Here is a 27,863-nt window from a genome sequence, read left to right as displayed (position 1 = left end):
CTAACCAGTTCTTGCTTAGTGTCCATAGGAGGCACACGGACTGGTCTGCTATTCAGACCCAAAGAACTCAACACCCTCTTCTACCCTCCTGGAACATACAATATCGCCCCAATCATGCCGCCACCGCTAGAAGCTTCCTGCAGCAGCGACCCTGGAACCCTGCCGCAGCAAGTAAGCTACATTCGGATTATAAGGCCCCCCATTCCCCCCCCCCCCAAATTTTTTGGGTTAAAAAGTGTGTCTTATATTCCGAATAATACGGTAACTTGTATGGTTAGTGACTAGAAGATAAAATCTCAATATGATCCAAATGAAGAAAAAAAAAAACAACAACAACAGTAAACAATAAGACCCTGTTGTGATGAGTACCCTATTACCTTCACAGAACGGGAAAAACAAACCAAGAAAAATGACATATAACAAATACAGACAAAACCGACAGTGTTTAGACTGGCCTCCAATCCCAAACAATTTTTTGGCTCACACTGGGTGGGCCAATAGTTGATGCACCTTAGACCTCACACTATTGTATTGCAAACAATTGGGTCTGTTACTGTGGCTACGACCACACACGCCACAGCGTTCAATTCTAATCCTGAATCCTGTTCACAGGAAAATTTTTGGACCACATCAATGTATATATTACAAGTCTCATATATTATATACAGCGTCCAGATTTAACCGCTATATCTAGGCAGTTCTAACAAAAATACGTTGGATTGGAACACTGTCAGTGTAAAATTAGCAGCACATTTTAGGGGCGTTTGCAATATGCCCTTCACACATGATTACCCATCCATAAAGCTATGGGAAACATTTGTCCTCATTTACACCTCTCATGAGTATTCCCTAGATGGGTTCAATAGTGACAACTTCAAGGGACAAATACTGGTGGAATATTAACATAGAGATGCTGTAAAGCATGAGATCATGGGTATTACCAAACCCATGTGTTAGGGTGGATCTCACCGCATGTTCATCTCCATTGCCCCAGCTATCGATCTAGCCACTGTCCACCTCATGTATGACCCCGCTAGAAGATTATGCTGCAAGAAGCGTCTCCCGACGCGTTTCCTCCTTGTGGATTCATCAGGGGAGAATGCTGCTGCATTCCCCTGATGAATCCACAAGGAGGAAACGCGTCGGGAGACGCTTCTTGCAGCATAATCTTCTAGCGGGGTCATACATGAGGTGGACAGTGGCTAGATCGATAGCTGGGGCAATGGAGATGAACATGCGGTGAGATCCACCCTAACACATGGGTTTGGTAATACCCATGATCTCATGCTTTACAGCATCTCTATGTTAATATTCCACCAGTATTTGTCCCTTGAAGTTGTCACTATTGAACCCATCTAGGGAATACTCATGAGAGGTGTAAATGAGGACAAATGTTTCCCATAGCTTTATGGATGGGTAATCATGTGTGAAGGGCATATTGCAAACGCCCCTAAAATGTGCTGCTAATTTTACACTGACAGTGTTCCAATCCAACGTATTTTTGTTAGAACTGCCTAGATATAGCGGTTAAATCTGGACGCTGTATATAATATATGAGACTTGTAATATATACATTGATGTGGTCCAAAAATTTTCCTGTGAACAGGATTCAGGATTAGAATTGAACGCTGTGGCGTGTGTGGTCGTAGCCACAGTAACAGACCCAATTGTTTGCAATACAATAGTGTGGGGTCTAAGGTGCATCAACTATTGGCCCACCCAGTGTGAGCCAAAAAATTGTTTGGGATTGGAGGCCAGTCTAAACACTGTCGGTTTTGTCTGTATTTGTTATATGCCATTTTTCTTGGTTTGTTTTTCCCGTTCTGTGAAGGTAATAGGGTACTCATCACAACAGGGTCTTATTGTTTACTGTTGTTGTTGTTTTTTTTTTTTTTTTTTTTTTTTTCTTCATTTGGATCATATTGAGATTTTATCTATATACCTAATAAAGGTTAATTTTTATCCAGTTGCTAAATAAGGTACCATATCCATTGGATAAACCACACCACGCTTAATATATATTAGTGACTAGAAGAATCTTCATTTTGGTCCAGCACTAAGTTTCCACAACTGGTCCCAGTGCCTGCAACCAATCACTGACCTCAGTGTTTACACCGCAGATGGTAGTGACGATATCACCTTCCGTGGATGGCAGTTTATTTTGTTTAATTATTGTTTGTCGCTTTTAATATAGAGGGAAACCCCCTTTAAAGGATATGGCAAAGGTCCTAAAGCGTTACGCTTTCAAAATTCACTCCGATTTTCACGAGCCGTTCTTTTATTACTTTGCAGCACCTAAAGTTGCGTCATTCTATACCGTAATCTGCAATGAGCGGGTTTTTAATCTCCGTTCTGCCACCCCAAAGAGTGAATGGCACCATCTGCAATCGCCGGGCTACGGCGTAATGCAAAGACCGTCCGTTTCCTCCAGATAGGGGCGCTCACTGCCTGATGGAGGTCTCTCTCCTTCCACTATACAGGTTATCGCCATGTTGTAGGAGCTTGTACGCCTTACGTCAGCGCAGATTTCATAAATATTATGTCTATAAGATTCTTTTTTTTATTATTTGTTCTAAAGGACTTAATTTTGCATAAGTCATCATACAAGGATCCCGTGTTATTAAAGGTATAGCATGGTCGTCCAGGGTGTGAGTGTCTTTCTAATCTCCTTATGGGATTCTGCAGGATTATTTACTGAAGAAATTGTGCACATTTCTCCAGTGGACCGTGTCCACGGTGCCACCATTCTTGTACCAGCTGCCTGTACAATGCTACCTAATCTAGTACCAACCAGAATAAGAAGCCATTTTTTATATTGGAGGGGCATCCATAAATGAGCGTGCATAGCGTAGGCCAAGAATAATCCTCTTTATGTGCTTTAAAGGGCCCCATAATTATTTTCCAGGGTTTAACCTCCTCTTCCCTGACTCCCAGCTTTCTTCCTAGCTTCGGGGTGGCGGTATGCTCCTGTTTCATTATCAGTTCAGACCAGTGCCATCGTTGCATCACCGGCCCGAACTGTGCGCTCTCCGATGTGGCTGTGCAGCATCCAGAAGCGCAGTGGGACTGAAGCTGGCTGAGTCTGGAGCTAGCAGCGCAGCGCTTACAAGCTCTGTAGAAGAGAGCTAGTAAGCACTGCTCGAGTTCAGTCACCGCAGATAGATCACTGTTTTTCTAGGCAGAGAGCAGAAAACAATAAAAAAACCACAATTTTAATTATTGGGAGGATCGGTGCAAAATTTTACTAAGATAATGGAAAGTTGCTTGTACTTCGTAATTATACCCATTAATAAAGATGGGAAGAAACCTTTAATCCTTATAAACCATATTTCCTATATAAACGAGACACTGGACTAGGGTGGGCTTGTGCCTATACATAGCTGCTAATCTAAACAAGGAGAGCTGCAGGGTAAAGTATGGAGGGTACACGCGAGAGGTAAATCTCAGACTGCGTGAGATGCCCAGATCATTGGGGTAATCTGTGGTCCCTGATCTTAGCTGAAAAGTTGCCAAAAGTGAAATCTATGACTGGCAGATAAGCACTATCACAAAAACTGTGAGACAGGTACCAGATGATGTCTGGCACATTGTGCACGAATAGACGCGGGGAGACCGGACGGATCACACGGAGGTATAATCCAAGAATTCCCATAAGTCTGGACTGCAGTTATTGCTGTCTCTTTTTGTGTGCAAAAACTTTTTCTGGTTTGATCACTAAGAGGGCTGACGTCCTGTCTCTGCATATGCTCGTGCTTATAGATATTAGCCAATGCAAAAAGAAAAGCTGCAGTGTAAATCATGGGGAATGGGTGGAATGGGGGGTATTTTCCTTTCATAAAACATAAGATGTGGGTGTAATTTTGTGACTGCCATTGATTCTGGCAGACCAGCTGTTGCAAAACTACATCTCCCAGCATGCCTGAGGGAAACGGGGAGTTACAAAAACTGTTCTTGACACTAGATGAGCTGGAACCTCTGATCATAAGTCGGCTTCAGACGACCCTCATATTAAATGTGACTGTTCATGTCCAAAATAGCTGCTGCAGAGGCATAGGGACCGCTGCGGTAAGTCTGAACTCCTCCTCTGCTTTTCTCTGGCCCCGGACTGTCATCGTTGGCGCTAGTCCATCCCACACCAATGGAAAGATTAGGGGGGGACACATGGTTCAGCTCTTCCAATATCGCTGCCCATGCCGCTGATGCTGCTGTTTTGGAGGTGAAGAATGGTCACCAATCTCCAATGGTCACCAATCTCCGACACGGAGACAACGGCAGAAGAAGAGAGAAACATTAGGTATAGTGACTGTATTAGAAATGGGTATTGGGTCATTTAATGATCTAAAAAAAAGCAGCAGGTGATTATAGTCCCATTTAATCTCAGATTTTCACGTTTTCCTTCCCATTGGGTCTCTTGCTCCTGGACATGTGTTGTTTCCTGATACTCTGTTTTGTGCCATGCATGAGTGCTTGCTGATCCTGCTGCATGCATCTTGATTTTGTTTTCAATGATTCTTGTGTTATTCTATGTTCTTTAGTTATTTACTGTGGTCAGCAAATAAAATGGTTATGTAAGCAACATTATGGCTATGTTCACACAGTTTGATTTTTCTCTATGATTTGTTTTTGTTTGTTTTTTTCTACAATTTTTTTTTTTTAAATCATGCTAAAACCCTGCAATTTTACAGTGATTTTAGAAAACCTTGTGTGGGAATAAAAAACAATCCGAAGCTGTATTGGATTGTTTGAACATTGTCCAAAACTCCACTTGTGATAGGAGAGTAAACCAAAACACGTTTATAATCCAGTTAGTTTAGGTGCCTTTACATTATCTGATTTGCAGCATTAAATGACTGCTGAACGGTACATTTTTGCCAAATTTTTGTCGTTAATAAGCCTGTTTACACTGGCAGATTGCGCTACAGATACAATGAAAAAGTCGATTATTTTACTATAAATTTTCTGTACAAACTCCTGACAGTTTTCAAAATCCCATCCTCTCCTGGATAAAACGGGCTATGTAGAAAAAGAGCTTGTAAGTGCTGCGCTCCTTCCCTGACTGGCACAGCTGATAAACTGCAGAGGTGGCCGGTAATCTACGCAACGTGCAGTAAACTATTTGGAAATGCAAACAATAACGTTGTGCTTTTCTCTTTTAATTAGAGCTTGGGTAAATCTTCATCGCCCATTGTTACCCCAGAGCACAAACTCCACAGCAGAAGAAGTGACCTCAGAGCAAGTGTCGACCATGAGCCTGCAGAAGGTTTGGTGATGGCTTCTACCTCAACGTCTAAAAACGAAACAACAATATCTAGTGAAGCCGAATGTATGGATCCTCCTGGTAAGAACTGATTCACCTGCATCAATCCCTTCTCTAACGGAGGAATCCCTGAAAATCAGCTGCTTGCTGTGAGGCCGGCAGCTTAAAGTCCCTGTAGCAAAGTATACGTCACCCTGGGCTGCAGGCTGTGTAGATCTCAGAGGATTGCCCAGACTAGATGTAATTAGAAATCTAAGATTTGAGAAATGGAGTTCTAGAGAATTAAAAGAACATTCCCATAAGGTTTCATTATACAGTGATCAAGATTTTTTTTTAAAGGGGTTATCTCAATTTCTTAAATGGGTAATAATGCATTCTCAAGAACAGAGGTATTTTTAATTTTATACTGTACAGCTCGTCTAGGTTTCTAGCCACCACTGCGGTCTCAGAGTTACTGTTATCCCTATGTTTACACATAGATATAAAGGGGCATTTGAACAAGCACATAGCTCTGGACAGTGAGAGCTCTGATGCTGGGGTTTGTGATTCTAGAGGATGGATAAGAGCAGCTTGTTAGGAGCCGAGTGAAAGGAAGGAGAGCAGCTATCTGGTATTAAGAAAGCAATAGACTGGAAAGAGCTTACTAGATTATTAGGAGATAACTCTTGGCCTGACTGTAGCTACTGTGCACTCTGGGTAGGTGCTAAAGGCCAAGCTCTGTGGAAACAAGCTGTACACTCTGTAAGATAAAAGCTCTCATTGCTGGAGAATGACAGCAGGTAAAACAAAGAAAATCAAATGAAAACTTTCTTGTTATTTTTATGTTGTCTAAGCAAATTAATAACTTGACAATACTTCTGGGATTGGGAGTGACTGAGGTCCCTTGTTCTAGCAATCATTGGAGAAGGTTCTGGTGGTCTAAGATCATTGTGTTATCCAATGGGTAGATCTTTTTTTTCTCTGGAATACCCTGTCTGAGTGTATCATAATTGTCAGGTATTGTCTTTTCTTCTTTTCGTAGATGAGCACATCTGCTTGTTAGACTGCATTGTGGTTGACCTACAGGACATGGACATCTTTGCTGCAGAGCGACATCCTAGGAATATTGCTGATGTCCAGGAGAAATTGAGATCGGACCTTATGTTTCCCTCTTACTTTGTCAGACAGACGGGCGGGAGTCTTCTAACAGAGCGATGCCGCCTCAAGCTACAGCTGGAGAGGAACTTGGATAAGTAAGCCTGGATTTAGGGAAATATTACAGGATAAAACAATATTGCTGAGCATTCTGCTTCTGTTATACAAATTATTTAATTACCGATTTATTTATTTTTTCTAGAGAAATTAGCCACTCTGTCCCTGACATGTCCATCCATGGCAGTCTGTCCTCGGTGCACTGTTCTCTGGATCTCAGTAAATATAAATTGATAAAAGGACTGCTGGAGAATAACTTAGGAGAACCCGTGGAGGATTTTATGCGGCCGTATGACCTGCAGGATCCAAGGATTCATGTAAGAAGAGTTTCTGAGTTGTGCTTTATGGTCTGCATTAGACGATATTATTGTTTTATACACTGTGTCATTCAGATCAGGGATTTGGGAGACATATTGGTCATCCTTGCGACAAGCATGAGTGGCAAAAGTTTCTGCCTAACCGTCATGAAAGACTTTTGGCGGCATGATCACTTAAAGAGTAACAAAACTGTATATATAAAAATCTTTTCTTTTTGATAATTCTATTTAGCTTTGAAAGTTGTTTGACTTTACAAATCACTTTATCAAGTGATTTGGCTTCAGTCCACTAAAAAAAAAACGAAAAAAAAAACCTTGCATCTAAGTTCCCTCCAAATCACTGCTTACTCCTTAGGCTACTTTCACACTAGCGACACACGACGCACCGACGCATGCTGTGAAAAAAAAACAACGGGGGCAGCGGATGCAGTTTTTCAACGCATCCCCTGCCCCATTGTGATGTCCGGGGAGGCTGGGGCGGAGTTCCGGCCGCGCATGCGCGGTCGGAAATGGCGGACACGACGCACAAAAAAAGTTACATGTAACTTTTTTTGTGCCGACGGTCCGCCAAAACACGACGCATCCGTCACACGACGGATGCGACGTGTGGCAATGCGTCGCTAATGCAACCCTATGGAGGAAAGAACGCATCCCGCGGGCAACTCTGCAGGATGCGTTTTTTCTCCAAAACGACGCATTGCGACGTGCGTCGTACGACGCTAGTGTGAAAGCACCGTAAGTCTACTTGTCTGGCTTTCTTGTACTCCATCACTGTGCACTGGGAGTACGAACGTTGGCAGTGGAAGAGGAGTCGCCTCAGGAGTGCACTCGCTCCACTGCAAGGTATTCGGCTCCAGCACAGTTGTACCATCAGAGGTAACTTCTCCAGCACAGTTGTACCATCAGAGGTAACTTCTCCAGCACAGTTGTACCATCATAGGTAACTTCTCCAGCACAGTTGTACCATCAGAGGTAACTTCTCCAGCACAGTTGTACCATCAGCGGTAACTTCTCCAGCACAGTTGTACCATCAGCGGTAACTTCTCCAGTACAGTTGTAACTTCTCCAGCACAGTTGTACCATCAGAGGTAACCTCTCCAGCACAGTTGTACCATCAGAGGTAACTTCTCCAGCCCAGTTGTACCATCAGCGGTAACTCCTCCAGCACAGTTGTACCATCAGCGGTAACTCCTCCAACACAGTTGTACGCTAAGCGGTAACTCATCCAGCCCACTTACACCCAGTGGTGGTGAGATTAGGCAGTGCTGCCATACCGGCTCTACTTGATTTAAGATTGAGCACAGCAGCGCTGCCTCATCTCACTAACTCTGGATATAACTGTGCTGGAGGAGTTACTGCTGACCGTACAACTGTGCTGGAGGAGTTGCTGCAAATGGCACAGTGCAGTAGATGCCCATTATATCAGTCCTGATAAGCAGGACGCACAGCGCAAACCTACTGGGCACTGAAAGGAGGTTACTTGCATTTAAGTTTCTGCAGGTACACTCCTAAGTTTCCTCCCCTCCATTACCAGTATGCGTACTCCCAGTGCACAGTAACGGAGTGCAGAGAATTCAAACAAGGCGTACACAGTGGTTTGGAGGCCACTTAAATGCAAGTTTTGCCAAACTGAGATAGAAAGAAGATAGTTGGTACCACAAAAATATAAAGTAAGAATTGGGGTGCTAATAACTGTGCGAAAAAGAGTATATATAATTTTATAGAGAAAAGCTACGCAGAAGAAGGGTGCACACCCACACATGAGAAACAATAGAAAATAAGCCAAATAATGGCAGATCCAAATGATCCCAATAGGCATTTTACTGATGGATACTAATAAGAAAGCATAACAGATAATATAAATCAATACTATACCCGATGTGGAGCACAAACCCTGCCTCAGCCTTGGAACGTCTTTGACAAGGGGGAAATAAAAAGATTTCACAATGAAACTCCAGAGCACTAGAAGTGAGAAGGTTTTCTGTAATATTAATACTAGTCAAGATGTTTGATATTTTATTCTTTTTGCCTACAGACGGTCCTGAGTGGAGAGGTTTATACCAGTGTGTCTTTCCTCATTGATATGGTTAATGTCAGCCTTGAGCTCCTTGAAGACATAGGAAAAGATGGAGTAAGCAATTCTCTAGCTCGGTAAGAAAAGAAAATTTAGTACCTTAGAGGGATTGTCCAGCGAGTATCATTCTTCATCTGTCTATAGCAAAGTGACCAATTCATTTTCCTGAGAGACCGTGGCTGTTGTGGAGGCCGAACCAATAGGCTGAAATGAATTCTACTCAATATTAATATTAACATATTAATTATAATTATTATGAATATAATTATATCTCTTAATATTGAGAAGAATTAAGTATGCTGACATACCCCTATATACCATGTGAGCCCGCACACTGTCCCCTTATATACCGTATAAGTCCACACACAGCCCACTATATATAATATGAGCCCCATCATAGCTTCTCTATGTACAGTATGGGACCTCACATAGCCTATATACAGTATGAACCTCCACATATACAGTGTGAGCCCCACATAGCCTCCATATATACAGTGTGAGCCCCACATAGCCTCCATATATACAGTGTGAGCCCCACATAGCCTCCATATATACAGTGTGAGCCCCACAGTCTCCATATATGCAGTGTGAGCCCCACATAGCCTCCACATATGCAGTGTGAGCCCCACAGTCTCCATATATGCAGTGTGAGCCCCACATAGCCTCCACATATGCAGTGTGAGCCCCACATAGCCTCCACATATACAGTGTGAGCCCCACATAGCCTCCACATATACAGTGTGAGCCCCACATAGCCTCCACATATACAGTGTGAGCCCCACATAGCCTCCACATATACAGTGTGAGCCCCACATAGTCTCCACATATGCAGTGTGAGCCCTACATAGCCTCCACATATACAGTGTGAGCCCCACATAGCCTTCAAGTATGCAGTGTGAGCCCCACATAGCCTTCAAGTATGCAGTGTGAGCCCCACATAGCCTCCACATATGCAGTGTGAGCCCCACATAGCCTCCACATATGCAGTGTGAGCCCCACATAGCCTCCACATATGCAGTGTGAGCCCCACATAGCCTCCACATATGCAGTGTGAGCCCCACATAGCCTCCACATATGCAGTGTGAGCCCCACATAGCCTCCACATATGCAGTGTGAGCCCCACAGAGCCTCCACATATACAGTGTGAGCCCCACATAGCCTCCACATATGCAGTGTGAGCCCCACATAGCCTCCACATATGCAGTGTGAGCCCCACATAGCCTCCACATATACAGTGTGAGCCCCACAGAGCCTTCAAGTATGCAGTGTGAGCCCCACAGAGCCTCCACATATGCAGTGTGAGCCCCACAGAGCCTCCACATATGCAGTGTGAGCCCCACATAGCCTCCACATATGCAGTGTGAGCCCCACATAGCCTCCACATATACAGTGTGAGCCCCACATAGCCTCCACATATACAGTCTTCCCTCTGTTAGTACCTACTTGTTTGGTAGCAGACACAAAAGCGTTTCAGAGCCTACAGTGGGTAAAATCTCTTTTACATAATCCATAGCAATGTATGGACAAGTAGCTGCATATCGGCTCCCTTTTGCTTCAGGACTTCTCAATGAGACCTCCCATCTTTGAGAAGAAGAAGAGGCAATATTTCAAGCATTTCCCTGCCTGGAAATCCCACCCTCAAATTTTTCGCTCTTCCATGAGATGACGGTCTCACAAAGTTTTATGTGAAGGCCTTCCAACTGGGGATTGCACATTTCTGCAGCCAAAACCTGCTCTTTTGACAATAAAAATGCTGCGTCCTCTGCTCCTTTTCTGCTTCACCCTTTCATCCCAGCAATCCGTTCCCTACACACCCTGGATATTGTATGGGCAATCTGCTGGCTTCAGTGCGTCAGCTCTTCCTTCACACCTTCTCATTCTGGAGGAATAACACAAAGCGTTCCATAGCTAGCGTATCCAGTCTGGAGGAGAATCATTCCTCCTACTTCTGCATAGCGGGTCCCAGATACTGACTATCCCCTGAATATGTCTTTTGCTGAGACCTGCATTGATTGTAATTTGCTTTTTTTTTTTTTTTAATCTTTAGGTTTGACTTCAAAAAATCCAAGCTGCTTTTTGAGAGCTTTTCCAACCAGACTAAATCCATTAACTTGGTTTCCCATTCGATGATTGCCTTTGACACCCGTTACACTGAGCTCAAGCCACCCACCCAAAAGCCTAATGTCTTCAACTGCATCTTGCAACCATCCAAGAGCAACAGCAACCCGGGGTCCTTACAGATAGAATTACATCACCGGTAAGAAGGCCACAGTAGAGTACACACTAATTTCATATACATATATTTTTTTTTTTTTTTTTTCATTTTTTTGTTTTTTTGCTGTTTTTTTTATATGAATTAGATAAGTTATAAACACTACAAAACTCTTCCTTCTGTCCAGTATTTAGAACTTGTTTACATCTTAAAGTGTGCCCGTGTCTGCCTGAAAAAATACCCTATCATCTATTAAAAACAAAAACTGTACATACACAGGAATAAGCCAAGATATATGTGTTCATCCATTCATGTGACTTTTAGATGTTGCAGTGCCAAAGCTGCGCTACTGAGAAATATTATCTTAAATAGGACCGAAGTGTCCAGTTTTTGCTGTTATTTTATTCACGCTGCTTTTCTGACTATTCCATTTTCTATTTATTCATTTTTTTAATCCACATTACGGTTCCAGATATGTGGCTTCTTTTTATTTATTTGTATTTTTATGGTCTTTACAAGGGGGTGTGGCTCACAGAATAATAATGCAGAGGAGCTTAAAGACACGCCCCAGAGGAGCCTGTGAGCCACGCCCTCTTGTAAAGACTATAAAAATAACCACTAAATAAAAAAAAGTCCATATCTTTTGGATGTAAAAAAAAAAATGAATATTTAGGGGAGCAGCGGGAGTAAAATAAAACACTGGGCACATACAAACTGGTGACAGGTCCTCTTTAAAGCCATTGAGTCTCCATGCATGTGTTTGTTTTATTTCTTACCTTAATCCCTTTGTAATTGTAACGTTCATTCTAAAATAATCTCCTTTTTATTCAAGTCACATGTGAAGACTGGATCTTCTCCAAATCAATAACTTGTCCAAGTTTGGGCTTTCTTCCTAAATGTCTGACCCTGGACCGGTCTGGAATCCGCCTGCCTCATGCTTAATATTCGAGTCTGCGTCTTTCTGTTCTTTTTTTTGTTTTTCCCTTTCTTACACCAACTCTCATTTCGTCATTTTTGCAGCTCCACAAAGGACACCTCCTGCTTCACAGTCGTCCTGAACAACCTAAGAGTCTTCCTAATATTTGACTGGCTGTTGCTAGTGCACAAGTTTCTGCAAACACCCAGCGAAACCAAGAAAGCAATCCTGAGCCATCAGCCTGAAGAAGAAAGAAGGAATAATTCTGCGAGCGTGGTTCCCAAAACGGTGAAGACGGGCGTTGTCACAAAAAGGTCTTCTGTGCAAGTGACTCCTGAGAAGCAGCTGGAAGTGAAGATCAATGTGACTGGTGAGACTCTCGCTCCAGTCCCGTCATCATTGATTAGCGAGAGCTGTCCTCTGCTGGTGACGGCTGTCTAAACTCATGGGCGCGCACTAAACATCATCGTCAGGATGCACAACGACCTATTTCCACATCCTGACAAATAGTAATGAATACGATGTGGACATGTATGAAACTTGTCAACTTTATCCATGTAATGTTCCTATGACAAATGGCGGCAAAGCACGAATGTTCCTAGAACGAATGGCGGCAAAGCACGAATGCCCAGAAGTGTTGTCATAGGAAGCTGATGGTGTTTGCATGAAGCTAATTACATGGGATTGGAGCTTTACTTAACACATAATATATTTTGTTGGTTAATATTACAGGTACAGAGTTTGTGGTTGTTGAAGACGCATCTTGTGTGGATACCAACGCTATAATTCTTAAGGGGACGACCGTTCTCACTTACAAACCCAAACTGGCGGACCGTCCGTTTTCTGGGAGCTTATTTGGAATTGAGGTAAAATGATTACTTCATCGATTTTTTGTTTGTTTGTGTTTTAAACCTTCTTGCAAACCAAAAAGTTATCTTGTCTGTACCGAAGACTAAAGTTCACTCATTCTTTTTAAGTCATGCATCCTAGGAAGCTGAGATCTGGGTGCTCTTTGTATCTTCAATTGTAGAGATTAGGAAACACATTTTCTTAAAACCCTTTAGAGAATTCTAAGGTAAAGGGTTATTCTCATGTTAAAGCATGGGGCTAGAACGGTGGACAATGAGAAAGGAAGCAAGCTTTCGATCTAAAGTGCCACATTTGGACATAGTAGATTTGAATTGGGTCAATACAGTTATATTTTGCATCGAAGTTTTGAGGTTTTGTTGACTTTTCAGAATGTTATTTATATTCTTATCATAGGTGTTTTCGTGTCGCTTGGGGAATGAACATGACACTGCTCTCTCCATCATTGATCCCGTTCACGTGCAGATAGAACTGGTTGGAAATTCGACTTACCAAAACAGCTCTGGTCTCATGGATGCATTCAACACGGAGGATTTCCCTCCAATTCTGGAGGTAAAAGAAGAAAAGCGCATCGTCGACTGTACTCCATGGATATATGAAAAAGTGCATCTAGTGTGTGTGTGTGTGTATAATGTGCCCAAATATATATATATATATATATATTTATATATATATGTGTATGTATGTATATATATATATATATATATATATATATATATATATATATATATATATATATATATATATATATATATATATATATATATATATATACACACAGTACAGACCAAAAGTTTGGACACACCTTCTCATTTAAAGATTTTTCTGTATTTTCATGACTATGAAAATTGTACATTCACACTGAAGGCATCAAAACTATGAATTAACACATATGGAATGATATACTTAACCAAAAAGTGTGAAACAACTGAAAATATGTCTTATATTCTAGGTTCTTCAAAGTAGCCACCTTTTGCTTTGATGACTGCTTTGCACACTCTTGGCATTCTCTTGATGAGCTTCAAGAAGTAGTCACCGGGAATGGTCTTCCAACAATCTGGAAGGAGTTCCCAGAGATGCTTAGCACTTGTTGGCCCTTTTGCCTTCACTCTGCGGTCCAACTCACCCCAAACCATCTCGATTGGGTTCAGGTCTGGTGACTGTGGAGGCCAGGTCATCTGGCGTAGCACCCCATCACTCTCCTTCTTGGTCAAATAGCCCTTACACAGCCTGGAGGTGTGTTTGGGGTCATTGTCCTTTTGAAAGATAAATGATGGTTCAGCTAAATGCAAACCTGATGGAATAGCATGCCGCTGCAAGATGCTGTGGTAGCCATGCTGGTTCAGTATGCCTTCAATTTTGAATAAATCCCCAACAGTGTCACCAGCAAAGCACCCCCACATCATCACACCTCCTCCTCCATGCTTCACGGTGGGAACCAGGCATGTAGAGTCCATCCGTTCACCTTTTCTGCGTCGCACAAAGACACGGTGGTTAGAACCAAAGATCTCAAATTTGGACTCATCAGACCAAAGCACAGATTTCCACTGGTCTAATGTCCATTCCATGTGTTCTTTAGCCCAAACAAGTCTCTTCTGCTTGTTGCCTGTCCTTAGCAGTGGTTTCCTAGCAGTTATTTTACCATGAAGGCCTGCTGCACAAAGTCTCCTCTTAACAGTTGTTGCAGAGATGTGTCTGCTGCTAGAACTCTGTGTGGCATTGACCTGGTCTCTAATCTGAGCAGCTGTTAACCTGCGATTTCTGCTGCTGGTGACTCGGATAAACCTATCCTCAGAAACAGAGGTGACTCTTGGTCTTCCTTTCCTGGGGCGGTCCTCATGTGAGCCAGTTTCTTTGTAGTGCTTGATGGTTTTTGCAACTGCACTTGGGGACACTTTCAAAGTTTTCCCAATTTTTCAGACTGACTGACCTTCATTTCTTAAAGTAATGATGGCCACTCGTTTTTCTTTACTTAGCTGCTTTTTTATTGCCATAATACAAATTCTAACAGTCTATTCAGTAGGACTATCAGCTATGTATCCACCAGACTTCTGCACAACACAACTGATGGTCCCAACCTCAATTATAAGGCAAGAAATCCCACTTAATAAACCTGACAGGGCACACCTGTGAAGTGAAAACCATTCCCGGTGACTACCTCTTGAAGCTCATCAAGAGAATGCCAAGAGTGTGCAAATATATATATTATGTTATCTTCTTTCTAATAGCAGATCAGCAGTGCAATTCTCTTTCTCTCTTGCACTTCTACCTTTCGCACTGTATTTTACACATAAATGAAGGATAGAATTGCACTGATGAACTACTCTTAGAAACAAGGGTACACTGTGAATAAATGTGAAAGTGGAAATTGAAGACGTTGGAAATAAGCCGAGAGGAGAGGTGGCTGTGCAGCTAATGTGCTATGAAAAATGAGCAGGCAATTAAATATAACAAACAAATGTCTGGTAAAAACAATCACAGGTAGATCCAGACATGATGACATAAGGGCAGCAGCGTTTCTATTGTGCACAGCCGGAGATCCCATATCATTCCCCCAATTCTTGTAATCTGTGCTGCTTGTCTGTAACTTATAGACAGATTGGTCTTGACAACAGACAATGGACTGCAGCAAGTTGTTCATCAAGTTTAGATAGGAACCCGGCACTCCAGTGGTGCAATGAAAAGAATTAAGCTTTATTAGAACAGCAATCCACGTGAACGTAACGTTTCGGTCTTACAAAAGGACCTTCCTCTGACTGATTGCAAAATGATCAAGAGGTGAGAAAGTGAAGTGAAAGGCAGCGCTAGTAAGTAAATGGGATACAGCTCTGTGGATGTGCGCATAGCTATTGGCAATCTGATAGACATAAGTTTGCTGACCATATGAGCAAGAGGTGAATGAGCTCCTAAGTTTATGTCTTGTCCAAGGGTCTGGGAAGCAAAACGGGCAAAATGGCCCAGGGAGGGCACCTGGACCCTCGAATCAAAACTTGCCTCACTATGACATATCAGAAATTCTGCAAGCAGTTAACTTGTCACCTGTAGATTGGTGCCCGTTTGTCACAGTAAATTCTCTGTCTTTCCCTCATCAGATTCAGTTGCAGACACTGGACATACGATTATCCTACAATGATGTACAGTTGTTTCTGGCGATTGCAAAATCCATTCCTGAGCAGACCAGCACCAGCACACCGGAGTCTGCCGTCTCCGGAAACGCTGAAGGCAACGACAAGGAGAGTGAAGGCTTGTTGGTAAAAGACGTTCACAGACATGTGATGGATCCTCTTGTAGGTAAGACCTCATAAATGTATTCTAGGCCTCTTAGGGTGAGTTTACAGAACCTGATCCTTTTGGGATGTATTAACCATTTATTTCATCATTTTTGGTTATTTTAGAAAATCAACTTGCCCGCTTGCAGGAGCTGGGGTTTGCTGTAGCGGATTGCCGTAAAGCGTTGCTGGCTTCTCAAGGTAAACCATTGTAATGCTGGGATCTCCTTATAGCACATGCAGTAGGTGAGGGCGATATATTTACCGATGAGGTGAATTACTGCTGTATAATGACACCACAACAAGGTTACCCTTTCAAGAAAGCATGGCAACAATCTTCTGCAAGTTGCAAGACATCCATAGACTGGACTTGCCTTTCTAGCACATCTCATAGGTGATCAATCAGATTGAGATCTGGGGTATTTGGGGGCCAAGTCAACACCTTGTACAACTGTCTGGGATTTATTGTTATGGGTGCTAATTAGGCAGACTGTAGTCTACGTAGTTACAAATCACTTTAGCATTTTCATATGTCTTCCACAACTAAATGGAATCAATTCTTAAAATAATAATGTCTTAAGGAATTACAAGCTGCTCATTTTTGGGGGTTCAGCTGCCATAACTCCTGGTGATGGATGTCCATGTGTCTTAATAAGCGGCAGATTCTTTCTCTTATATCTCATTTGTCTCTGCTTTGTGCCTCCTAAATTCTTATCTTTTCCACCCCTATAAGGTCAACTAAACAAAGCTGCTACGTGGCTCTTTAAGAATGCCGAGCCTCAGAAGCCTAATAAGACCAGCGGTGGAAGTGTGGGGGCCGTACGATGGATATCAGGCGTGGAGCTGAAGGCGGACAGTATCTGCATCTGCTTCATTGATGACTGCATGGACTGCGATGTCCCCCTGGCCGAGATCACCTTTTCACGTCAGTATAGTCATTAATGTCTCCTAATTTCCAGTGATATTCAGGCCAAATAATGCACTTGGAAATGGTTCCACTTAACGTTATATTCATGCTTGTTCTTTATATACTCCTTGCATCTGCTCATTAGACTGCAGGATAGTGACTAAAATATCAGTGATGTCTGGTGCTGTCACCGGCTCTCATTGACTCCCTGCAGTGTGATCGTGGGGAACCGATGGTTTAAAATAATTTTGAAAAAAATGTTATGCTTAAAAATGTTTAAAAAAAAATGCACGTTTGGTAATGCTGTATCCAGAACAAACTGTTAAATGATCAACATATTTTCATGAACGCAGTAAAAAAAAATTCTCGTTTCTCCTACGCCTCATTGGGGGACACAGGACCATGGGTGTTATGCTGCTGCCACTAGGAGGACACTAAGTAAACACAGAAAGAATAGCTCCTCCCCTGCAGTATACACCCTCCTGCTGGCTCCAAGTGAACCAGTTCTTGCTTAGTGTCTGTAGGAGGCACTTGGGTCTGTTTCAGACCCCACCGTTTTTATTTTAATTTTTGATTTTTTGTTCTATTTTTTCCTTTAATGGAGCGAATGGGGGCGACGGATCCTTTCTAGGCTCCGATCTCCCCCGAACCATCAACAGGCAAGTACGGGGAGCGTCCCTCCCGTATCCTTTCCAACAACGTTGGATGCCAGCCCTGAGTTCACCTTACGGGCGACGGTTCCTTCGCGTTCCGATCTCCCCCCTCCATAGCAGGCGACCACATGGAGTAGCCCTCCATCTACCTCTCCTGGAGCCAGGTGCATAGCCGGACATGATATATATGGCGTCCGTGCAGCCCCCCTCTGCTTCACCACTGATATAGCGAATGACGCATGGCGGCAGAAGCTCTCCACCCCCTCCCTGACTATGGCGACGGTGGATTGAGCACCGGCCCACCGCATCTACCGTGAGTACACTGCGGGGGCCAAGGCGCTGGGGGGTCCTGGTCCCCGGGGTATGGGAGGTCCGCACATTAAGCTTGTGTCCGTGGGTGGTCCTTGGTGCGGCAACCCCACAAAGGAGTGCAGCTAATGATGGCGCTAATAGCGGTCGTGGCGCTGCAGGCCGCAACCGCAGAGAGAGAGAAAAGAAAAAATTCCCTCAATACAGGCCGGAGTTTTGGCCCCGCCCACTTTTTTCTGGCGTTTCTCGTTCCCTGTGATGAGCTCCCACTTCCTGGTCTCGGCGGCCATCTTGGGACACCCACAGCCCTGATGCTGCAGCACTGCTCCAGCGTTTCCTATCACAGCCCTCAGGACTAGCTTTTTTCTCTGCCTACACTGCGGACCTGCCCTGGGGACTCAAGACACAGGACCTGGGTAAGCTGCAGACACATAGCTTAACCCTTCCCCTGCTAGTAAGCGCTTTCCTCCAGGCTTTACTATGTCTCAACCAAAGCCTCACAAACAGTCTGGGAAAACCCACACTGTATTTTTCGCTGCATGTACCTCTTGTAAGGTATCATTACCCCGGGGGTCACAATACTGCATTGTGCACAGCTTGTGAACCGGTGACTGCTCAGGAACCTCCTGTTGTTGATACTGAACCCAGTGAGCCTAGTCCCCCTGAGTGGGCTACCTCCCTTACCCGGTCTATGGCATCCCTGGCAAAAGCGTTAGACTCGTTCCGAGACCCTTCCTCTAACCAGGGCACTAATACGGACGACGCTTCCAATGGTCAGAACCCCTCGCACTCCAGGGGTCGTACCTTGCCAAGGAGTTCTCACTCCTCCAGGAAAAGGACTCATGCCATATCCCCAGACCATCAACGGTTTTCGGGTTCTGAGAGCTCCATTTCCCACTCCCCTTCCATTGTGGGTAGTAGAGAACCTGTTTCAGAGGACGATTCTAATACGTCCCTAGATCAGGAATTTCATCACGATCAGGAGACTCTCGACTTTCTAAGGCTAAGTTCACATTAGCGTTGTGCGACGCAGCGTCGGGCGCCGCTGCGTCGCCGCATGCGTCATGCGCCCCTATATTTAACATGGGGGCGCATGGACATGCGTTGTGATGCGTTTTTTGACACATGCGTTTTTTGCGGCGCACGCGTCAGGGCGCACAGGACGCAGCAAGTTGCATTTTTTTGGCGTCCAATTTCGGCCAAAAAGGACGCATGTGTCGCAAAACGCAGCGTTTTAGCGTGCGTTTTGCTGCGTTTTTGTTTGCGTTGTGCGTTGCGTCGCCGACGCTGCGGCGCACAACGCAAATGTGAACGTAGCCTAATTGAGTCAGTGAATAAGGCTTTGAGACTTGAGGAGGAACCCTTATCTAAAACAGATCATGCCGTGTCCTTTAAGAAGACCAAACGAGCTCACAGAGTGTTCGCCACTCATCCCGAGTTTAAGCAAATTGTTGAATCTCACAGGATCCGTCCAGATAAACGATTCACAGGGCAGAAGCCCATGGAGTCCAAATATCCCTTTGCCCAGGATCTAAGAAAAGATTGGTCACAATCTCCCCCAGTAGATTCTCCGGTATCGCTCCTGGCTACCAAATCTGTTTTATTCTCCTCGGAGGGCGCCTCTATCAAAAATCCAACCGATTGTCAGATCGACAATATGACGCGTTCAGCCTTTGAAGCCTCAGTAGCCGCACTCTTTCCATCTTTTGCCGCTACGTGGGTGGCTAACGCTATGACCCACTGGGCTGAGGTCTTGTCTTCAGCAGTACTGGATACCAATCTTCCCCCCCGAGATAGCAGACCTCGCTACTCAGATAGCCAGAGCTAGAGATTTTGTAGTGACCACGTCCCTGGATGCCGCTGACTGCGCTTCTCAAGCAGCAGCAAATGCCATCACCATCCGGAGGTCCTTATGGCTCAGGGACTGGCATGCGGATTCTACTTCCGAAAAGTCATTGTCTTCTCTCCCATATCAGAGCGGTCGCCTTTTTGGCGAAAAGCTCGACCAGTTAATTTCTGACACCACTGGCGGAAAAAGAGTAAATTTCTTCCACAACAGAGACCCTCTCGGCCCTTTCGGAACCTGCAACCACAGGCTCGTTCCCGATTTTTTTTTTCGTTACAACTCAAACTGGTCCTCTACTTCCACATCTCCCGGTTCCGGCCGGGCACGACGTGGAGACAGAGGTTCACAGGCCTCTTTTAAGCCTTCCCCTTCATGGAGAGGCAGGCCAAGGCAGCCGGGATCCAGAGGCGCTAGAACGGGCAGACCTTCCACACAATGACTCCCTGCGGTATCCGGGGGACACCCACAAAGTAGGCGGCCGCCTGCTTTCCTTCAGTGCCGCGTGGCTCTCGATCGTTCACGACGAGTTGGTCCGCGATCTAGTGTCCTCCGGATACAAGATAGATCTCTTATCTCATCCTCCAAACCGTTTTTTCCTGTCTTCTCCTCCCAGGGCAAAAGCATCAGCGTTCTTCAAAGCTATAAGCTCTCTGAGAAAAGACCGTTATTATTCCGGTCCCTCAAAGCGAAAGGTTTCAAGGTTTTTATTCAAACCTCTTCATTGTTCCAAAGAAGGATGGTACAGTACGGCCCATTCTGGACCTAAAACTGCTGAACAGGTTCGTCAGGGTACGACGGTTCCAGATGGAATCGCTTCGTTCTGTCATCGCCTCCATGGAAAAAGGCGAGTTCCTGGCGTCTATAGACATCCAGGACGCATACCTCCACATTCCTATTTTACCTTCTCACCAAAGGTTTCTTCGCTTCGCAGTTCAGGAAGATCACTTCCAATTCGTTGCTCTGCCCTTCGGCCTCGCCACCGCTCCCAGGGTATTCACCAAGGTCATGGCGGCTGCCGTGGCCATACTCCACACCCTAGGAGTGGTGGCACTCCCGTATTTAGACGATATCCTCATCAAAGGCCCCTCTTTCTGCTCCTGCAAGGAAGCCGTGGCCATCACAATAAATACCCTTTCTCACCTGGGTTGGAAGATGAGCTTAAAAAAAATCTTCCCCAGTACCGGCTCAGCGAATTTCCTTTCTAGGAATGATACTCGACTCGTCCCGGGGGTTGGTTCTTCTCCCCCGGAAAAGATCTCAGTCTTACAGCGAGAAGCCGAGAAGCTCAGAAGCTCTCAGCCTCGCTCTCACTCTCTGCGCTTCAGTATGAGAGTCCTCAGCAGGATGGTAGCAGCTCTGGAGGCGGTTCCATTTGCCCAACTACACCTCCGTCCTCTACAGAATGCCCTCCTGGCTGTTTGGGACAGGAACCCGTTCTCCCTAGACCGTCGGTTCCTCCTTCCCCAGCGAGTCAGAGAGTCTCTCAGGTGGGGAACATTGAAATCCTCCCTGAATCAAGGGAAGTCTTTTCTTCCAGTACACTGGCTGGTTGTGACGACAGACGCCAGTCTTCTAGGCTGGGGAGCGGTGTTCCTTCATCACACTGCTCAGGGCCGCTGGTCCCCCCAGGAATCACGCCTTCCAATCAACATCTTGGAAATCCGGGCGATCAGGCTGGCACTTCTCCAGTTCCATCCCTTCCTAGCAGGTCGCCCAATCAGGATTCAGTCCGATAACGCCACTGCAGTGGCATACATCAACCGCCAAGGGGGAACCCGCAGCAGGGCGGCCATGACAGAGGTAGGCCACATCCTCCGATGGGCCGAGGAAAACCGCTCAATGATCTCTGCGGTTCACATCCAGGGAGTGGATAATTGGGAGGCAGACTTCCTCAGTCGGCAATGCCTCGACTCCGGAGAGCGGTCTCTCCAACCGGAGATCTTCCACTAGATCTGCTGTCGTTGGGGGAACCCCGGACGTGGATCTGATGGCCTCACGGCTGAATTCCAAGGTTCCCGACTTCATGGCTCGGTCCCACGATCCGGCAGCCATCAGGGCAGACGCTCTTGTACTCCCATGGCATCATTTTCGGCTTCCGTACATATTTCCCCCGCTTCCTCTCCTACCGAGAGTCATCAAGAAAATCAGAGCGGAGAGGGTACCGGTAATCCTGATTGCGTCAGATTGGCTGCGCCGGGCGTGGTACGCGGAACTAGTTCAACTAGTTGCCGACGTTCCCTGGCGATTACCGAATCGCGCAGATCTGCTATCTCAAGGCCCCTTTTACCACCAGAACTCAGGCCCTGTGTTTGACTGCATGGCCGTTGAGTCCTGGGTCCTAACCCAGGCAGGTTTCTCTCCAGAAGTCATAGCTACTATGATCAACGCTAGAAAGCCTACGTCTATGCGTATCTATCATCGCACTTGGAAGACTTCCTTTTTATGGTGTGGCGACCGAGGACGTTCTCCTCTACATTTTTCCATCCCTTCCATTCTCGAGTTCTTACAAACGGGTTTGGACTTGGGTCTCGCCCTTAGTTCTCTCAAGGGGCAGATCTCAGCCCTGTCTGTTCTTTTCCAATGCAGGATTGCCAACAGATTACAGGTCAAGACGTTTATTCAGGGAGTCTCCCATCGGGCGTCCCCCTATAGGATGCCGTTGGAACCATGGGATCTTAATCTGGTCCTCGGAGTTTTGCAACAGGCTTCTTTCGAACCTCTTCAAGAGGTTTCTCTGTCTCCTTTCATGGAAAGTTGCTTTTCTAGTTGCGGTCACCTCTATCAGACGAGTCTCCAAGCTGGCGGCTCTGTCCTTTCAAGTTCTGTTCCTGAATTTTCATCAGGATAAGGTGGTTTTGAGGACATTCCCGTCTTTTCTACCGAAAATTGTATCCTCTTTTCATCTCAATGAGGAGATTGTTTTACCCTCACTCTGTCCGGCACCAGTCCATCGCATCGAGAAGGCCCTTCACACTGGATTTAGTGAGAGCTCTTAGGAGATATATCTCGCGGACAGCGTCTTTCCGCAAGTCAGATGCCCTATTCGTGTTCCCGGAAGGACCGAGGAAAGGGTTTCCCGCTTCCAAGGCGACAATAGCCAAATGAATCCGTTTGGCTATTCAGGAGTCCTACCGAGTCAGAGGTCTTCCTGTCCCAGCAGGGATTAAGGCTCACTCCACTCGGTCAGTGGGTTAGTCTTGGGCCATCCGGCACCAAGCTTCGGCAGCACAAGTTTGTAAGGCTGCGACTTGGTCCAGCCTGCATACCTTTACAAAACATTACCATATTCACTCTCAGGCCTCGGCAGATGCTTCCGTCGGCAGACGAATTTTGCAGGCGGCCGTGCCGCATCTGTAACTTGTGGGTGCAAGTACCAATTGCAGTTAATTGTTTTCCCACCCAGGGACTGCTTTAGGACGTCCCATGGTCCTGTGTCCCCCAATGAGGTGTAGGAGAAAAGGAGATTTTTGTGTACTCACCGTAAAATCCTTTTCTCCGAGCCAGTCATTGGGGGACACAGCACCCACCCTGTTAGCCTATTGGCTTTGGTTTTTGTTGAGTCAACTTGGTTTTTGACATACAGTAGTTCATCCTTGTTAAATATTAAGCTCCTGCTGCTTTGTTACCGAACTGGTTCACTGAGAGTCAGCAGGAGGGTGTATACTGCAGGGGAGGAGCTATTCTTTCTGTGTTTACTTAGTGTCCTCCTAGTGGCAGCAGCATAACACCCCATGGTCCTGTGTCCCCCAATGATTGGCTCGGAGAAAAGGATTTTACGGTGAGTACACAAAAATCTCCTTTTTTGTTTTTCTCTCCTGTCAATGAAAACAGAATAAAAAACGTGTTAAAAATATTTTAAAAATGTCGCTGTAGCCAAGAGCAAAAACCCTGGGTAAGCTATGATTGGGACTCATTGTGCCTCATACTATTGTCAGTAGTTACACATTTTTTTTTTTTTCTTTCAGGACTAAACTTTTTCCAACACTTGGTTTCCAATCCTGATGGATCTGCTGGATTCACACTTTCGGGGGATTACTATAATCGTGAACTATCCGGTATAATGTTTAGTTATTATCTGACTTTTCTCTCCTTTATCACTTATCCTCCTCTCTATGTACGAACCCTACAGTCCCATAGATCCTGGCCCCTTCTTGTTGGCTGCCATTTGTGGATACAATCAGCTGTTGAAGTCCTGTCTTTTCTATCCTTCTGATACATTTTCCTGTTTCATTCAAGGTTGGGAACCATTTGTCGAGCCATGGCCATGCTCCATATCTTGGCAGCAGCAGGAAGCGAGCCGTCTCCATCCTTCTCGCCTGAAGATTGATCTGAAGGCTAAACAGCGTTTGGACATCAATATCACCTCCGTGTTGATCGGTAAGGTGCTATCGCACGGCGTCTGCACCCATTGCATAAAGTGAACGGGTTCATAGGCTCTGATTCACCAGAAGTGGCCCAGAAAGGCTGGTACACATCAGAGGGATGAGTGTTTGCTATATGGGATATCAAAAGGAACCTCCAGAATCAGCTCAACACCTGATTGGGGGTCTGGACACATCTACAAGTGTTTTCCAGGGTAAACATCCCCTTTAAGAATTGGAAAGCACAATCCTTCTGCTGCTCTCCTGCCTCTTCTACGCGTGTGTCCGTATATAGGGTTATTTGCTCTGTGCAGTATATCAGTCTCTTATTCACTATGTTTTCTTGGTTCTTTGTAGAACAATATGTGAACACTAAGGAGTCCTGGATGGCCGATTACTGCAAACTGGAGAAGGAGGCCACCATGGAAACTGGAAATGAGTGGATGGGTTCTTCTGTGGACCCTCCGTGCATTGGACCAAGTGAGTAAATTATTTCTGTGTAAAATCAGCATTCAACACCAGTGTACCTTAAAAGATGAAGGACAGAATGGTTGACTACTACTTCTGTTATTGGTAAATGTAAAACTTTCTCTAAGACTTTAAAGATGTTCTGTGCACATGTCAGTTCTCCGGGTAATACTACACAGGCAGAACTCACAGGGTCACATATACACTGCATGGACAAAAGTACTGGGACATCTTGATCATTGCATTCAGGTTTTTCATTAGTCCCATTGCCCCTGGTGTATAACCTCCAGCCCCCCACTATGCTGGCTGCCTTTACTGACGTGAGAGAACGGCCAGTGGTGCAGAGCTCCGATACCAGGGCTGTCCTGTAAGAGAAACCATCGGTGTATCAAGTCCGTTCATGACCATTCTTTCTCCATAAATTTTCCCTCCTCACCTGTGAGTGATTATTGGGAAGTAGAAGGAACTCAGCCATGAAGTGGAGACCCCCGAAACGTTAAAGACCTGGGGGAGGGGGCAAGTGCTGAGGAGCAGAGGGCAGAGAAGTCACCAACGCTCTGCTGACTCCATAAGAGTCAAGACCATCTCTTTTGTGCTGATATATTAACATCAGGACAAAAATGTAAAACTGTTCCCCTGCTGGGAGCTTCATGGCCGAGCCGATGCATGCAGTCATACATCACCAAGCACAATGGCGAGCGTCGGGTGTAGTGGTGTAAAGCCACCATTATTGGACTCTGGAGGAAATAAGTTCTGTGCAGTGAAAGATCACACTGCTCTATTTGGCATCTGATGGACGAGTCTGGGTTTGGTGAATTCCAGGAGAACGTTACCCGCCTGACTGCATTGTGCCAGTTATAAGGTTGGTGGAGGAGGGATATTATGAGCTTGTTTTTGAGGGGTCAGCCTGGACCAATTAGTTCCAGTGAAAGGAAATCTTATTGCTTCAGCATACCAAGATTTTATGTACAATTTAGGCTACCAGCTTTGTGGGAACAGTTTGGGGAAGACCCTTTTCTGTCTGCCATGACTGAGCCCAGTACACAAGGTCCATACAGACACATGGTTGGGGAAGATCATGATTGACGGCACGGAGTCCCACCCTGTCGCCCCATCCAAGGTTTTTGTGATGAACTAGAATGGAGATTGTGAGCCGAACATGTGCTCCAACATCAGGGTCAGACCTCACAAATGCTCTTCTGGATGAAAGAGCAGAAACTCCCATAGATGCCTCCAAAATCTTGTAGAAATCCTTCCCAGACGAGCAGAAGCTCTTTTTATTGAAATACCGTGACATCAGCGGTGTCAGCAGAGGATTGGTAAGACGAGTATCTTGGTGTTTATACCATTTTTAATGTTTTTATTTTGTTTGTTTTTCAATAAAGTGGTTCTACAGGACTCCTTGATCCGTGCACGCTCTTCTTACTGTGTTTCTTTCCTAACCCAAGTGCAATGTCTGTGCAGTTTTCCTCAGTGTTTCCCTTGCTCCATTTTTCGTGCTTTCTAACTTTGCCTTTCCTGTCTGCCAGGCCTTCCTCTGTCTTACCTTAGAACTAGAAGCACAGCCAGTCTGACTAACCTAGAACATCAGGTGTATGCTAGAGGTACAGTACGAAAAACACGGGGACATGTATAAAGTGCCATCGGGATGTCTGTGTTCATGCACATCTCGTCATTGACTCCTCAAGATGACCCCATTTCATACGGTCTATTATAGGATATATAGGGGGGGCGTCACTCATGCCCCTACTGTTCATCCATCTAATACATGGATAACTATTCACCTGTATATTTCTTCCGAAAAGAAAATGCATGGCTGACTGCAGCTTTCCCTGCCGCTGACCGCCGAGCACCATTCATGCGGCCGCTGCGTGGCACCAGAGCTGTGAAGGCAGCTGCGATGTTCCTCCTCCATTACTGCTGTATTAGATGTGGATCTGTAACAAGTCATGGATTCCTTTCTCTGTTCTTTCCCATGTAGTTGAAATGAAGACTCCAAAGCGCAGACAGCCATTTATACCATTTGCCCTCCGGAATCACACGGGCTGCACACTGTGGTTCGCCACTTTAACTACAACACCCACAAGGTAATGACAAGTGGAACAATAATGTTTATTTATCCGTTATTCATACATTTCCAGGAGGAATGACAGAGGAACCGCATAATGGAGAGCTCTATATAGAATTGTTATTTCATGGAAATTACTAACATTCTCTAAAGCAGACACGACAGGAGAGCTTCACAGCGGTATCGATGTGTCAGGCCTGATGGGCACCCGGCTGCCATGATAACGGCACCTTGCAAGGAACAGCTCCACTCTCAGATCGTGTCAGGGATCGACCATGGCATTTATGGGTTAACAGCAGCAATCAGGGCTCCGCTCCGCTTGCTGCTGTTACAGACAGACGCCGACTGTGCAGCATAGCAGGCATTTGGGAGATGTAGTGTGAGCTTAGTTCCTGAGCCCACTCCATACACACAGGCAGCAGCTGACATCGGATGAACTATTACGTACATTTTTCGATAAGGAATTAAATCTATGTGACCTGGATTGATAATGATATTGAAAACATAGAATCACATTTGTATTGTGACTTTGCTGCAGGGCTGCCTTGTCACATAGCGGGAGCCCAGAAGTTGTGTCAGATGGTGACAAAAATTTCTTCGATGACGCTCACAATGTGAGTCAGTGGAGAGAAGTGCCTCCAGGAGAAGAGATACCATTTGAGTTTGAAACAAGAGAAAAGCTGAGACACAGGTAACTTTACTCTTATTTTACTCCCTCTGCTCTGTTGTGCTTTAAATCCAACTTACGATTGCATGCTCGCTTCCAAGCCCCGGCATTGTGTGTACGCTCATCCCCTGCTCCATCTCACACTGCATGCATGCTCACGGTCTGCTCCCCCCAGCACTGCATGTGCGCTTGTCCCCTGCTTCCTTCTCTATATGTGCACACTCACCCCCTGCTCCCCCAGCACTGCTCGCATGCTTGCCCCCTGCTTCCCCAGCACTCCATCCTCGATCGCCCCCTGGCCCTCCCTAGTGCTACGAGTGCACTTTGCCTCTATCCTTTCCTGGCGCTGCATGCATGCTTAAGCCTTGATCCCTGCATGCGTGTTCATCTCCTGACCCATTAGACGCAGTGTTCACACTCGCCTCCTGCCTCCCCTGGTGCTGTGTGTACGCTCACCTCTTGCCTTCCATTGACACTGCAT

General features: G+C 45.4%; 1 protein-coding gene across 2 annotated transcripts in view; it reads left to right on the top strand.

Moving 5' to 3' along the window:
* VPS13D (vacuolar protein sorting 13 homolog D) overlaps nucleotides 1–27,863 on the top strand; it is a 280,917-nt gene that overhangs the window by 119,203 nt on the left and 133,851 nt on the right. Inside the window, exons 26-42 of one of the 2 annotated variants that reach the window (XM_077250275.1) lie at nucleotides 5,161–5,338; nucleotides 6,279–6,489; nucleotides 6,594–6,765; nucleotides 8,801–8,916; nucleotides 10,887–11,096; nucleotides 12,072–12,337; nucleotides 12,700–12,833; nucleotides 13,231–13,386; nucleotides 15,927–16,125; nucleotides 16,230–16,304; nucleotides 16,837–17,028; nucleotides 23,784–23,873; nucleotides 24,055–24,195; nucleotides 24,537–24,659; nucleotides 26,177–26,251; nucleotides 26,629–26,734; nucleotides 27,254–27,406. In XM_077250275.1, the coding sequence (XP_077106390.1) occupies nucleotides 5,161–5,338; nucleotides 6,279–6,489; nucleotides 6,594–6,765; nucleotides 8,801–8,916; nucleotides 10,887–11,096; nucleotides 12,072–12,337; nucleotides 12,700–12,833; nucleotides 13,231–13,386; nucleotides 15,927–16,125; nucleotides 16,230–16,304; nucleotides 16,837–17,028; nucleotides 23,784–23,873; nucleotides 24,055–24,195; nucleotides 24,537–24,659; nucleotides 26,177–26,251; nucleotides 26,629–26,734; nucleotides 27,254–27,406 (2,597 nt within the window). The remainder of the gene's footprint in view (nucleotides 1–5,160; nucleotides 5,339–6,278; nucleotides 6,490–6,593; nucleotides 6,766–8,800; nucleotides 8,917–10,886; nucleotides 11,097–12,071; nucleotides 12,338–12,699; nucleotides 12,834–13,230; nucleotides 13,387–15,926; nucleotides 16,126–16,229; nucleotides 16,305–16,836; nucleotides 17,029–23,783; nucleotides 23,874–24,054; nucleotides 24,196–24,536; nucleotides 24,660–26,176; nucleotides 26,252–26,628; nucleotides 26,735–27,253; nucleotides 27,407–27,863) is intronic. The other variant, XM_077250276.1, reaches the window with a different exon arrangement.

Source organism: Ranitomeya variabilis, chromosome 4, assembly GCF_051348905.1.
Source record: "Ranitomeya variabilis isolate aRanVar5 chromosome 4, aRanVar5.hap1, whole genome shotgun sequence".
NCBI classification, from domain to species: domain Eukaryota; kingdom Metazoa; phylum Chordata; class Amphibia; order Anura; family Dendrobatidae; genus Ranitomeya; species Ranitomeya variabilis.
Note: the sequence above shows the minus strand (reverse complement) of the source record. Positions and strands in the feature narration are given on the sequence as shown.